This window comes from Saccopteryx leptura, chromosome 3 (assembly GCF_036850995.1).
Source record: "Saccopteryx leptura isolate mSacLep1 chromosome 3, mSacLep1_pri_phased_curated, whole genome shotgun sequence".
Taxonomy (NCBI): domain Eukaryota; kingdom Metazoa; phylum Chordata; class Mammalia; order Chiroptera; family Emballonuridae; genus Saccopteryx; species Saccopteryx leptura.
This window is the reverse complement of record NC_089505.1, coordinates 208,075,475-208,091,140: the sequence shown is the minus strand read 5'-3', so window position 1 is coordinate 208,091,140 and position 15,666 is coordinate 208,075,475. Positions and strand designations below refer to the sequence as shown.

Genomic DNA, 15,666 nt, shown 5'->3' with positions numbered 1-15,666 from the left:
TAAACTTCATTTCAGATGCTACCATACTGCCAAGTAACTAAAGAGGTCATGTAGGAACATACAAGTTTTTATATAAACTTAACAAAAGCAACCATGTAGCTACATATAAATAGCTTTAGGTACATCAACACATACAATTGTGCCAGATCTCAATTTAGCACAATGATTAGTTTATTTTTTTCAGATGCTAGGGTCTAGTTCCTTATTGAAAAAAGCTGCAAGAACATTGCAACTTATATCCAAATAACCAGTCCATATGCCAGAAATGTATAAGTTAATGCATGTTAGAAAAAAAAGGAAAGATAAAGCAATAACTTACCTAAACTTTCAAAAAAAAATGCCAATGATCTAAATGCATGCATCAGAGCTTCACCTAGTTAAAAGATATTGTTAAGAACCCCTAGAATCTGACTCCAAAGATGATAATATATGCTTTAAGAATTATGTTAACCTAAGATTTAAACTTTTCAGTAGTATTTGTGTTAAAATTAGTCATCTATATTAGTGGTTTTCAACCTTTTTAACACTTGGGAACCAGTGAAAATAGAATTATTTGGGGACTACTAAAGCAGAATTCACTCTCAGCATAAGTGAATTCGACTAAGATCACTGGGTCTATAATCTTCACACGACATCAGGGTGTTTAACTCTTCTGTGAAACAGTACAAAATTTCTGGCAGACTGGCACCTGAAAAACACTGGTCTATATTATTGTCCAATAATCCCCAATACTTAGTATAATGCTTAGCACATAATAACTACTCAAAAACATTTGCTGAATAAATGTGACCAATATTTTTTTAAGTGAGAGGAGAGGAGATAGTGAGACAGTGCTCCCGCATGCTCCCTGACCAGGATCCACCAGCAACCCTCATCTGGGGCCTATGATGCCGGACTCAACTGAGCTGTCCTCAGTGTCTGAGGCCAATGCATGAACCAGTCAAGCTATGGCTGCAAGAGGGGAAGAGAGAGAGAGAAGGAGGAGAAGGAAAGGAAGAGAAGCAGATGGCCACTTCTCATGTGTGCCCTGACTGGGGATCAAACCTGGGATGTCCACATGCTGGACTGACACTCTATTCACTGAGCCAACCAGCCAAGGCCAAAATGTGACCAATATTTTTTAAGTGATGTAATGGCAATATCACTAAGGAGATATCAAGAAATCTGCTTAAGGAACAGAGATTAACTTTATAAATATGTAAATGTCAAGAATATAAAAAGAAAACAACACACATTGTTCTTTGTATTCTCCAGGTTACTTCATATCCTTTTGTTTTGTTTTTTTAACTATATAACTTGTCCCTAAAGTTCTTGTTAAGATATGGAGAATAAAAGAGAACACTTTCAAGGGTGTTTCTCAATATTAAGGTCAGAAAATTTGTCTTATTTTTAAGATTTTTTTTTTATTGATTTTACAGAGAGAGGAAAGGGTGGCAGGGAGGGGGGTTAGCGAGAAGTATAGTTGCTTCAGTTTAGTTGTTCACTGCTTGCTTGATGCTTGTCATATTTGCCTTGACCAGGCAAGTCCAGGGTTTTGTACTGGCAACATCATTCCAGGTCGACACTATCCACTGTGCCACCACAGGCCAGGCAGAAAATTACAATCTTAAACACAAGAAAATTTCACAAGGTCTGAGGCTAGGACTATCATTTTCTACAAAATCTATCCTAAAGTCTTAGATAAATTAAAAGATGTAATTGTTAACTGGGCTAAAAAATGAGACCTGGAAATACTTTTGTAAATATACCTATTACCTTCAGGCTGGTATATAAAATGTTCAATAAATTTTACTTTTAAACTTATGAAAAACAAGAACATATAAAACAGCACTTCATTCATTTACTTTTTAAACTGGTACAGATTTCACTTTATAAATAATCATATACAGTAGGTAGGACCCCTCTTATCCACAAGGGACTCATTCAATATGTTTTTTCCTATATACCACACTTTTTCACTTAAAGCACATTATGGCTTCTCTTTGGCATATGAGAGTTGTCAGCATCATTACATTTTTGCTTTGGGGCTACTATTATGAAAAACAAGGGTGACAAACACAAACACTGCAGTATCAGGATAGTCAATCTGATAACTGAGAGAGCTACTAAGTGACTAACAGATGGGCAGTGTACATACAGTGCATGGATACACTGGACAAAGGGATGATTTACATCCCAGAAGAGACAGAATGGGATGGAGTAGGATTTCATCATGCTACTCACAATGACACACAATTAAAACTTATGAATTGTTTATTTCTGGAATTTCTCATTTAATATTTTCTGACCACGGTTGACCACAGGTAACTGAAACCTCAAAAAGCAAAACCATGGACAAGAGGGGACTACTGTAATATATAAATGAATTGTAGTCATTTATAAAATGATTTTTTAAATCTCAATTTTTATATATAAAAATGGCACTGCTAATTCTATTTAGAATACATTTTTATTTTCATGGTTCCCTGCTTCATAAAATTACTCGTATTTCATATGTATGAGCTAGAAGGAATCTTTAAAGATTAAATCAATTTCCTCGTTTTATAAATAAGACACAGACGTTAATAGCTTATCTAAATACACTCCAGCAAGTAAGAACAATGCTAAAACCAGAGCTTCTATTTTTTTTTTTTTTTTTTTTTTTAGAGAAGGGGTAGGAGCAGGAAGCATCAACTCCCATATGTGCTTTGACCAGGCAAGCCTGGGGTTTTGAACCAGCGACCTCAGCATTCCTAGGTTGCCGCTTTATCCACTGTGCCACCACAGGTCAGGCTCTGGAGCTTCTATTTTTTAACACTGAGCCCAATGTTCTTCTAAATATACAATAGTGATTTCCTTCTGGAATACATAAAATTCCAAAATAAATCATTGGAATGAAAGCCCTTTGAAGATTTCTCTTTATCTTAAATCCTAAAACCCAATCTGCAGATAAATCTCCAGTGCATTCATGACAGATATGTTCTAAAAGGAAAAAGATTCCAGCAAAAATTCAATGGCAATCAAACTACACAATGGGAGAACATATTCAACAATATGTCTGATAAGAGGTTAATAACCAAAATTTATAAAGAACTTGTAAAACTCAACACCAGGAAGATAAATAATCCAATCAAAAAATGGGCAAAAGAAATGAATAGACACTTCTCCAAAGACGACATACAGATGGCCAATAGGCAGATGAAAAAATGTTCAACATCACTAATCATTAGAGAAATGCAAATTAAAACCACAATGAGATATCACCTCACACCAGTCAGAATGGCGCTCATCAACAAAACAATACAGAATAAGTGCTGGCAAGGATGTGGAGAAAAGGGAACCCTCCTGCACTGCTGGTGGAAATGCAGATTGGTGCAGCCACTGTGGAAAACAGTATGGAGATTCCTCAAAAAATTAAAAATGGAACTGCCTTTTGACCCAGCTATCCCACTTTTAGGAATACACCCCCAAAACACCATAGCACTATTTCAAAAGGAGAAATGCACCCCCGTGTTTATGGCAGCTTTGTTCACATTAGCGAAGATCTGGAAACAGCCCAAGTGTCCGTCAGTGGACGAGTGGATTAAAAAGCAATGGTACATATATACTATGGAATACTATGGGACCGTGAAAAAGTAGGAAATCTTACCTTTTGCGACAACATGGATGGACCTGGAAACTATTATGTTAAGTGAAATAAGCCAGGCAGAGAAAGAAAAATATCATATGACCTCACTCATTTGAGGAATCTAATGAACAATGTGAACTGAGGAACGGAATGGAGACAGAGGAAAGATCAAAGGAAACAGAGGAAAAGAGGACAGAGGGATAGGGGATGATAGGATGGGATAAACCTGAAGGGAAGGGGGAGGGCACTATGGAGAGGGAGGTAAAGGAGATGTTGAGGGGAATATGGGGGAGGAGGGATGCATTTGGGACAACACTAGAATCTATGTAAACACAATAAATTAAAATCAATAAAAAAATTCAATGGCAATCAAAAGAAACTTTTATGACTGAATTTGCACAATTATGGAAAATGAAAGAACCAAAATGATTTCCCTAGGCAATGAATTTGGAGAGTCAGCCCAAATATTTTTATAATTGCCACACAATAGAAACTATAACATTTGCCCAGCTGAGCAATTGTATTAATGTTTCGTGTACCACTGAATAGGTGTTTGGCTTCTACGGTGACAATCTCCCAACTTTCAGTATGATCTAAGTTTTACAGTACCCATATTTTGTAAAACTGATATTACTAATACTCAACTTATAGATCAGATGTGAAAACCAAAAATTAAAGCCTGACCAGGCGGTGGCGCAGCAGATAGAGCGTGAGACTGGGAAGCGGAGGACCCCGGTTTGAAACCCCAAGGTCACTCACTGGCTTGAGCACAGGCTCATCCAGCTTGAACATGGGCTCATCAGCTTGAACATGGGGTCACTGGCTTGAGTGTGGGATCATAGACATGACCCCATGGTCACTAGCTTGATCTCAAGGTCGCCGGTTTGAGCAAGGGGTCACTTGCTCTGGTGCAGCCCCCCCCCCACCTCCCTGGTCAAGGCACATATAAGAAAGCAATCAATGAACAACTAAGGAGACTAAGGAGCCACAACAAAGAATTAATGCTTCATCTCTCTCCCTTCCTGCCTGTCTGTCCCTCTCTCTGTCACAAAAATTTTTTTAAAAAAATTTTTTTAAGAAAAATAAAGATTAAATATGTGAAAATAGTCATTACATACTCTTTATTGTTTTCTTTTCTTTCCCTTAAACAATGAGAAATTCAATGGGGGGGGGCATGTAAAATGCCTTCGACACATTTTCAGGAATAAGTATGCTCTAGAAAGGGTCAATACAAATTATTCCCTAATTTTTTAAATTATTTGTTATAAAGGGCCTTTATTAAAACTATCCTTCTCACTTTAAGACATTATTCCTCCTACTTTAGTATCTTCTCTCTCAATTCTTCCTTGCATTCTTCTTATACTTTCTCTTGCGGAATCCGTCACCTTACCATGGACATCATTTATTCAATAGGTATACAATTTTACTAAGACATTTCAAGCACTGGAGATATAAAGATAAATAAAAGATAGTCATCTGTCCTCAAGGAGCCCATGTTAAATTGGGAGAGACAGATAAGCAAGTGACAGATAAGCAATCAGAGACAATCCATGAGAAAGATAAAAGTATGCAGGAAAAAGACTACCTAGAGGCAGGAGAGCTAAGAGACTAAATCTATACATGACGTTGGGAAATCTCAGCTGTTAATACATAAATTAACATTAACAAGAACCACTAGATGAGAGAACGCTAATAGGAAGTAAGATTAAATGCATACCACTCAAAGTAATTTCAAGCACAGTTTTACAATAAATGATAAAAACAACACTTAATTTTAAACTACATGTTATAGAGGCTTACATAATCTACATAAGTCGATGTTAATAATATGGAAGGAATATTCTAAGTTTGTATGTTGTAAGATTGTATGTTTGATTCTTTAACAAGTCCAGCCTTGCCTGACTAGTGGTGGATGCTGAGGACCCAGATTTCAAACCCCCGAGGTTGCTAGCTTGAGTGCAGGGTCATCTGGTTTGAGCGCAGGCTCACCAGGTTGAGTGCAGGGTCGCTGGCTCAAATGTGGGATCATCATGATCCCATGGTCTCTGGCTTGAGCCCAAGTTCGCTGGCTTGAGCAAGGGGTCACTGGCTCAGCTGGAGCTCTCCCCACCCTGTTAAGACACATATGAGAACCAATCAATGAACAACTAAAGTGACACAACTATGAGCTGATGCTTCTCCTCTCTCTCCCTTCCTGTCTGTCTGCCTGTCTTTCTCTCTCTCCTTGCTTAAAAAAAAGGGGGTGGGGGTCCAACCTGGCCTGTGGTGGATCAGTGGATAAACTGTCAACCTGGAATGCAAAGGTTGCTGGTTCAAAGCCTGGGTTTGAGTGGTCAAGGCACATATGAGAAGCAACTACTATGAGTTGATGCTTCCCGCTCCTCCTCCCCACCCCCGCTTTTATATTTCTCTCTAAGACCAATAAAAATAATAAAATCCTTAAAAACAAAAGTCCAAGAGAAATATTAATAAATAAGAGTCAATAAACATTTCATAGCCTTAGAACACTTTTCTTTTTGAAAGAGAAAGGAAAAGGGGGAAAAGAGGGAAGAAAGGGCAGAGAAAGAAAGAAGCATCAACTTGTTGTTCCACTTAGTTATGCACCCATTGACTGCTTCTCATATGTGCCCTGATTGGGGCTCAAACCAGCAACCTCAGGGTCAAGCCAGGGCCCTCAGGATCTAGTGGGCAACCTTGGTGCTCCAGGGCAATGCTCTATTCACTGCCCCACCAGCCAAGGCCCTAGAACATTTCTTATAAGACCCAAGAGAAATTAGAAAAAGGTAAAGATAGCTTTTAAAGCAAATAAATTAATGCTTGAACAAATTTTATTTCCCTAAAACATTTAACTTCATCTAATAAATACTGTTCACCTATTAATATTCAACTTGTGTGGCACTGTACAGTATGTCATTTTCTGGAACTTCCAACACTTACTGATCAACATGAAAATCAGGATTGCTACCTTAGCATTCTGCATTTTAACCATACCATACTAATACTTTATTCATTTCTAAGAAGAATGAAAAATATACTGGTATGTTCAGTGATTTTAAGATGCTAAACTAAAAAAAAAAGCAAAGTCACTATCACTTTACTTAGCCCCAAAATATAGCCTTTTCCAAATCAATATTATAATTCATAAAAATGCAGAAAATGGTAAAAACTCAGACTATCAAAGAAACAGGAGCCATCATAACAGAATCTGGAAGAACTGTTTATTTACTTATAACCATAGCTAGAATATACAGAACACCAAGACCAAACTCATGAAACAAAATATGTCAAACTACCACCCTATCCCAAGTGTAACTTATCTCAGCAACCAGTCTGTTCCAATGAAAAAATGGGACAGAGACTTCTATGTAGTCAGAATACTGTTCAACTTGCCTTTCCCCACAGTCCCTTCTTAATTCTTACCTTATTATCTAACTAGTTAGGTTCTTATGAGAGCAATTCCTGGAGGACTGGGGAAATTAAGCACATGTGAAGTATAAAATGAAAAACTGCATTCTAGGTGGCAAGGGACAAGACAAAAGAAATCTCAGCAGCTGTCCACACTGCCAACTGTCTCTGAATTTGGGAAAGACATAAAATCTACTCCATCACCAAAACAGATGAGAGGACAAAAGTCTCTACCATCACTGTAGAATAGAGAAAAACAGCCTGAGAGCTGTATAGATCAACTGATGAACTACACAGCTGAAAAGAGGTATTCATTCAATACATGTGATAAAGTCATCTATATTACAGGCTACTGATAAATATCAAGTATAACAGACCTTACCTTATTCATATCTGAGTGATATGGGGGAAAAGAATGGATAAGACGAGGAAATAAAGAAAATTTAAATTACAAGAGTGAGATTTTAAATCTCTACTTTTGCAATAAAAAACAAAACTGAATCAAGCAAAAATATAAATCATGACATGAAAAACCTGAGAATTTCTTATAGAGCACACCGCAATTTGAACCAGCCACATTTCAAGTTCAGGAGCCAAATATCACTAAAGGACCATATTGGCCAACACAGGTTTAGAATAATTGTCTAGTTCAGTATCACAAAGCTAGTTAGTAGAACCAAGAGGCAACTTTAGGACCTTCTAAATCCTAAGCCTATGTTCCTTCTGAGAAAACAATCAAAAGTTAACATATACCTGACCCTCAAGTATTCAATTCAGACTAACAAAATCGTGACTGGTAGCTGAAACTTATTGGCAACTCAAAAAAGTATTTAAGAAACAAAACAAAACCACAAAGTCCATTTATATAATACCATTATTTAAAACAAATGTCAGTTTTAAAAAAATGAAAGAAATTAGAAAGGAAATTTTTAATTAGGTCTAGTATATATACAAATTACAAACATAATACTTCATGTATATCTATATACATTTATAACAACATTCATGTATATTATAGCCAACACTTGTTTTTGTTACTTTAAAATCACAGATGCTAAAAATTACTATCATCCACATCAAACTATACATTTCATGTTATCTTCTGGAAGGTATATATTGTCTGTAAACTCTAAATTATTTATGAACCACTTAATGAAAAGGAACACATAGGTTTTCTGGTGAAAATATTTTATCTTAAATTCATGTAATATCAATTACATAAATTTAAATATAATATATATTTCTTAGTAATCCATAATCATGTCACCCAGAAACTGGGAGTTATCCTGGACTCCCACCAAGTTCTGTGAAACTTAACGGTTAAACAGCTCTGGAATCAACCACTTTTCTCCACTTATTTTTGTCCTCCACTATCACCAGTGTGGTCTAAGCCAATATCATCTGGGACCTAGAATCTCCTAACTGATTTCACTACATCTCCTTCTGTTCTTTCCCAATCCAGTGTTTACATTACAACCAAAGTGATTCTTTTTTTTTTTTCAGTAATTATGTTATTCCCTTGCTTTAATGAAAACCCTTCAATGACTTCCCACAGAAACACTTAACTACAAACTCTCCAGGATGCTGCCTAGAAAATCTGAACTCAAAATAACCAGGTTAGATTTACTTATGTGGCAACTTGATTGAGTGGCATAGAGAGAGTAACTGCTTCCCAGATCCAGCTGAGTGCTGTCCTCTGAAAACACAGACTTGGGTGCCGCCATAAACTCTAATTTTTAAAGAGAAATCAGAAATCCATACTTCTATATGAAGTCTCCTGGTATGTGAATGCTGGCAGCTAACTCCAACTTTCTGAACAACAATAAGGAGACCGAATCTGATCTCCCTCCTAATCTCACCTAGCCCCACACTGTAATCTCTGTATCAGCCATACTGAACATTTCTCAGATCCTCAGTGATGCCAAGCTTTTTGACCTAAGGGCTGACCCACATCATGTCCTCTGCTTTGACCACATTTTTCCCACATCTCTACTTCCCTCAGAGATCTCCAACTTGTTTCAAGTTTCTGAGCCATTGCTTTCTCAGGGAGGCATTCCCTATTCTGCTGCCACCCTCCACACCCAGCACCCCCTGGGGCCTCCACAGGCTAAACACACTGTGTGTGCTCTGATAGCACTGAGAACTTCCTAACACTCATCACATCTCAAAAATAAATTTATTTATTTAATGTCCATAACCCCCCCCCCCCGATGGTCCATAAAAGCAGGGCCTGAACACATAATACACATTTGTTGCTAACTAATTTGGTTATAAAACGTTCCTTTAGACAATAAGGTTCTGATATACTTTTTTTTTTTTTTTTTTTTTTTTCACATGCCTCCAGCCTTTTTTTTTTTTTTTTTTTTTAACAGAGACAGAGAGAGAGTCAGAGAGAGGGATAGATAGGGACAGACAGAAAGGGAGAGAGATGAGAAACATCAATTCTTCATTGCAGCACCTTGGTTGTTCATTGACTGCTTTCTCATATATGCCTTGGGGGTGGGAGATATAGCAGAGCGAGTGACCCCTTGCTCAAGCCAACAACCCTGGGCTCAAGCCAGAGATCTTTTGGCTCAAGCGAGCGACCATGGGGTCATGCCCATTATCCCACGCTCAAGCTAGCAACCCTGTGCTCAAGCCGGATGAGCCCTTGCTCAAGCCAGTGACCTCAGGGCCTCGAACCTAGGTCCACAGCATCCCAGTCCAATGCTCTATCCACTGTGCTACCACCTGGTCAGGCAAGGTTCTCATATACTTTTGAAATATTAATGTGTACCCAACTTTCCAGAAGCATGTATAGTACTTAAATGTAAGTAGACTCAGAATTAAAATATTCAATTAAAACTGTAATTATTGATAATAATAATAGCTTATGTGTGTGTGTGTGTGTGTGTGTGTGTGTGACAGAGACAGAGAGGCACAGAGAAAGGGACAGAGAGGGACAGACAGGAAGGGAGAAAGATGAGAAGCATCAATTCTTCACTGCAGCACCTTAACTGTTCATTAATTGCTTTCTCATATGTGCCTTGGTCAGGGGGCCATAACAGACCAAGTGATCCCTTGCTCAAGCCAGCGACCCCAGGCTCAAGTTGGTGAGTCTTGCTCAAACCAGATGAGCCTGAGCTCAAACTGGTGACTTTGGGGCCTCAAATCTGGGTCCTATGCTTCCCAGTTCCATGCTCTATCCACTGCGCCACTACCTGGTCAGGCAATAATAGCTAATATTTACTGGGCGTTTACTAAATGCTAGGAACTATGTTAAGAAATTTGCATGTACTGGCCCTGGCCGGTTGGCTCAGTGGTAGAGCGTTGGCCTGGTGTGCAGGAGTCCCGGGTTCGATTCCCGGCCAGGGCACACAGGAGAAGTGCCCATCTGCTTCTCCACCCCTCCCCCTCTCCTTCCTCTCTGTCTCTCTCTTCCCCTCCCGCAGCCAGGGCTCCACTGGAGTTGGCCCGGACGCTGAGGATGGCTCTGTGGCCTCTGCCTCAGGCGCTAGAATAGCTCTGGTTGCAACAGAGCAATGCCCCAGATGGGCAGAGCATTGCTCTCTGGTGGGCATGCCGGGTGGATCCCGGTCGGGCGCATGAGGGAGTCTGTCTGACTGCCTCCCCGTTGCCAACTTCAGAAAAATACAAAAAAAAAAAAAAAAAAAGAAATTTGCATGTACTATCACATTTAATATAACAATCTGTAAAGAAGATGCCATTGTCATCCAGAGGAAGCAACTTAAGTACAAAGATTAAAATTTTGCTCCTGTATACATTTTATCAGTATGAATCCATGCAGTCTAAATCTAACTTCAGAGCTTAAGTACTTAAACTACTATAATAAACTAAAACTACTATAATAAACTAACTCATTAATAAAGGAACCAATTCAAAAAGTATCTCTTAAATACTGTGAACAAGAAATAACAGACATGATTTATTTTCCATTACTCATTCTCATCCCTCTATCCTGCACCTTTCTCCACACACACACAAAATTAAGATAAATTATCAATTTATTTTTTCCAAATTAAGAAAGATGTTTTTCTGACCCACACTCAAATTAGGTATGATCTTAGTATCAACTAATTCTATTAAAATGCTATCTTTCTGAATTTTTCAGTAAGTTAATGTTTAAAAATGATTTGATGTTTAATGATTCACATTTTGAACTTGTTATTTGAATGATCTCTAATCTGAAATGTACTTCATTGCTCAAATTAGAAGACTTCTTATACCACTGCCTGTGTTTTCAGATATGGTTAAGTAACAACTTATAACACACCAAGCAAATATAAAAATAACTGATAAAACCCAGAAATTTATGCAGAGATACCTTGCTACCTAATCTCTATGTGAATTCCTGCTTTCCAAAATTCAGGAAACAGATACATTTGAATAAATTCTCACATACAGCACTTGCTATCCAGAGTCTCAGGATTTGGCTCACTTACTATCCCTTGCTATTAGAATTCAATAACCAGGGGGCGATGCTCTGCCGCAATCAGAGCCATTCTAGCGCCCGAGGCAAAGGCCACAGAGCCATCCTCAGCGCCCTGGCCAACTTTGCTCCAATGGAGCCTTGGCTGCGGGAAGGGAAGAGAGAGACAGAGAGGAAGGAGAAGGGGGAGCGGAGGAGAAGCAAATGGGCGCTTCTCCTGTGTGCCCTGGCCGGGAATCGAACCCGGACTCCTGCATGCCACTGAGCCAACCGGCCAGGGCCAAAGAGATTTTAACTAGAGCTCCCATTTTATTTTATCCTAATTTGACCAAACTCTCCCAAGAGCTCACTTCAGATTTGGCAATTTGAAAGAATGTGGACCCTTTAATCAACCATATCTTCTAATAGTTACTCCACACACTCCATCTCTCAATTAAACAAAGAATGAAAATATATATATCATGGTTAAATTTAAAAACATAACCAAATCTTGTCTACAAGATTCACAAAGTGAAATGACAAGATTCAATGACATCTTTATCTTAACTGACTCCATACAGAGCACACAAAAACACCCCCTGAAAATAACAAGGGTATTTTTGCATGTTAAGAAATGACATGCAAGATATTCTGCTATTTATCTTCCTAAAAAACTAAGGTTCACTATCAAGCTTTAATTATTCAGTCACAGAATGAAAGCCCTTTGGGAGAGGACAAACCAACAGAAGCTGTCAGGATTCCCTGTCTATTTCACTGGGTAGCACAATGACTGAATGCAACATATTCTTAATAAATGCAGGCATGGAGTGTGCCACTATTTTTTAGGTTATCTCTGGACACTAATGTTTCTCCTGCATAAGATGAAGGAGCTGAACTATATATGGGGTCCTAGGAGCCTCTTCAATCTATGGTTCTACTCAACCAGTTTCAAAATAACAAGTCTCACAACTCAGGGAAAGTTGCATTTTACTGCAAAAAAAAAAAAAAAGAGAGAGAGAGAGAGAGACAGACAGACAGATCTGATGCAAGAAACCCTACTTTGTTCTGCTAAATGTTAATTCAGAAGTTCTGAAATAAACAAACCTGTGCCTATGTTCATCGGGTCCATGAATCAGGAAGATGCCACGGTTTTTAGCCCCTTTGCTGGCATCTACATGAGGAATTAACACATCTTCCAAACCCAGATCAAAGCGTTTGTGTTTTGAAGAGTCTGGCAGGAAGAAGAATGCCCCAAAACACAGGGTGATGAAGGCACTTAGAATAAGGAGGAGGATGAACTTCTCAGAAAGTCTCAAGGTAGCCCTGTGATGTGGGAAGGAAGGTGGCCCCAAGTTCAGAGGTGGTATCCTTCGTCCAGACAGGGGCAGTAGGGCTGGGGTAGTCATCGTTATGCTCTTGGACAGAATATTTTTTTCAAGTTCTCATCTTACATCAAATGTACAATACATTGAACAGTCTTCAAAATCTTGTCCAAAAAATGGGAAAATTCAATTTTTCTCCTCGTAAAGGATTGCTGTGCTTTTTAAATAGGACACCTCTTCCACACTCGTCCAGTCACATTCGGAAACGCGTGTGGCCCCCAAAAGATCACTGGTTCCTGTCCTGTGACAGCTGCCTTTCAGGACCTCCTCTGGGTTCTTACAAGCGCCGTCCTCATTCCTAAGGGTGGGTCCGGCAAGCAGCTCCGCCGAGAGGATGCCAGGTGGGCTCTTCCATTCCCGCACCCTGCTGAGGCTCCAATGTAGTCTCCCGCCCCCCGAGAGCAGCCTGACCAGATACGCGGAGTAGCGGGAGGCTCACTTCTCCTCCTCTGATGCTTCGACCCCAGAATCTCTCAACCTAAGCGGTGGACAAATCAGGGTTTCTCCACGAAGTCGGCCGACTGGGAGGGAGGGCGGTCTCCCGCCGCGCCAGGAAGCCGGAGCAGCGGCGTCGGGCGAGGCGGCAGAAGGTCTCAGACCCCCGCGCCTCCCGCCGCGGCTCCGAGCTCCGGGGGGAGCTCCAACACTGCCCCTCGACGGCGGGCGCGAAGGGCATCGGCGCCCCGGGGACCCGCGCCCACCTGCCGCCGCTGCTGTTGCTAACGCCCGGCTCTGTCAGCCAGCGGAACTTCCTCCTCGGGCGGCCACTGAGCAGCCCCGGCGTGCGCGCGGGGCCGCCCCGCCGACTCCTCCTCCTCCTCCTCCTCCTCCTCCTTCTCCTCCGAGCGAGGCCGCCGCTACCCCCGCCGCGCCCGCTCGTGGTGACCGAGCCCGCGCGGCTCTGCGGCGTGAGGAGAAGCCGAGCCGCGGCCCCTCGGTCCGAGAGCCGGGGGCCGGCGCCCGCTCATTCCTCGCTCAGCCCTGGAGAGGCGGCGGCCCCGGACGCGCGGGAGCGGCTACGCCTCGGGCGGGCAGAGATCGGCCCAGCTGCCGGCCGCCGCGCGGGCCTCCTCCGTGCTGCCTCCGGTCGCTGGCGCGGCTCGCTGACGGCGGCTGCGGGAGAGGCGGCGCGTCCACGCGGTGCGGGGCTGCGACCCGGTCCTGCCACCGGCCTCCTCGGGGCCAGAGCGCCGCACAGCTGGCCGCCGACACTCGTTGGGCACACGCCGGAGAGGCAGCCGGGCGGTGGGGGGCGGCCGGGCTAGAGCTGGCCTGACGGCCGGGACTGGCGAGCGGGCGTCCCCGGGCGGTGGAGTGTGAGGTGCGCGCGCACGCTCCCGGCCCGCCGCCGCCGCCCCGCCCCCGCCCCGCCGGGCCGCGCTCCGGCCTCCGCCGCTCCGGGCTCCAGCGCCCGCCTGCCGCCCGCCGTCCGGGCGCGATAGGGCCCGGCGCGCTTCTGTGCCTCGCTGACAACTTCAGCGGTGCCAGGCGCCCTGCCATCGCCAGTTGGGGGAGGAGGGGCGGTTGGACAGCCGTTCGGGCCAAGGGGAGGAGAGGAGGCTTGGGTCGCTGAGGTTTCCCTGCAATTAAGGAAAACTGGAATTAAGGGTTCTGACGTCTAAGGCTAACCTTTAATCTTGCTTCGTGGAAGTCTTGTCTGCAATTACAGATCTATGATCCCGAGGGCCCGACAAGGGCTCAGACTTCTTATATGCAGCCCATGTGCACGCAGTTGGGCACCCGAGGCTCGAGTCATCAATACGGAGCACCAACCATGTGCCAGGCTCTGTGTTAAAAAGAAAATGGCGACCTTGGCTTTCCATTAGTCTTCCTTTCTGAGGAGTCTGTGACACAGCTTTCTCCTGGCTCAGTGTCTGGAAGATGTCCCCCTCTCATCTCTTGTGTGGATTCTGTTAATCAGAGTATTGAGAAGAACCAGGTTGTGATTAAGTTTTAAAAAATTCTTTGTAATATATAGATATGTATTTTCACTTCCAGACCCCTCTACATAACCTTACTGATGACTGGGAATTGGACTGGAGGCCCTTAAATGGAGGGGGGGGGGGGGGGGAGGTTCAGGCTTAGGTTAAAAAAAAAGCAAATATCCTCATGCTCATTGGCATAATTCAAAGTACATTCCAGTCTGCACTATTTCCAGAAGCTCTGCATATCTAACTACATACCATATGACAAAAGAAGTCGTTGTCATGGACCCGGCTTCACCAAATCTAACAAAGACGTACAATGATAAGTCCAGCTCTCAGCGTTCACCCAGTCAGGGTGGCAGGAAAGAGTGCCCAAAAAAGTGCGAGTTCTCGTGAAGAGTAGATGTAAGAAAGTCACTGCCTTCCCAATGTGTCTTTATAAAATGTCAGTTTTATGAGGAGGTTTCTAATGATGAACCTCTGAAAGGAAAACACTTTGGTTTCTTACCTTTGAGATCATTATTCTCCATGAAAAGATGAGGAAAAATAAATATTGACTTCTGAATGAAATAGCAAGTTATATGAAAAGTAAATATATCTAGGTTGACACCATTAACCACAGAGATAAATGAAACCTGCCATCACCTAGTTGACAAGTGTGATATAAGCAGGCTCAGCCTATTAGCCAGAGGAGACTTATATGTGCCCCTGCCATTTTTTATTTTTGCCCTTTCCTGTTTTATAAAATTTATTTTTCCTTTAGGAGAGTAAAAACATCATTATTTAAATTAGGGGTTATTGCAAGATGTTCAAGTGCAGTCTGCAATTCTAAGGCCAGTGATGATGCTATCAGTTACTTTATTTTGATCCTACACCAGCATCAAAAAATATGGTGTGTGTATTTTCTCCCAGAGACTAACTAGGTCTGTCTTATATGAG

General features: G+C 41.8%; 1 protein-coding gene across 1 annotated transcript in view; it reads right to left on the bottom strand.

Moving 5' to 3' along the window:
- The window catches only part of MAN1A2 (mannosidase alpha class 1A member 2), a 140,659-nt gene extending 127,040 nt beyond the window's left edge, over positions 1-13,619 (bottom strand). Inside the window, exon 1 of the mRNA XM_066377284.1 lies at positions 12,525-13,619. Within this exon, the coding sequence (XP_066233381.1) occupies positions 12,525-12,826 (302 nt within the window). The 5' untranslated portion in view covers positions 12,827-13,619. The remainder of the gene's footprint in view (positions 1-12,524) is intronic.
- Positions 13,620-15,666: the final 2,047 nt, after the last annotated feature.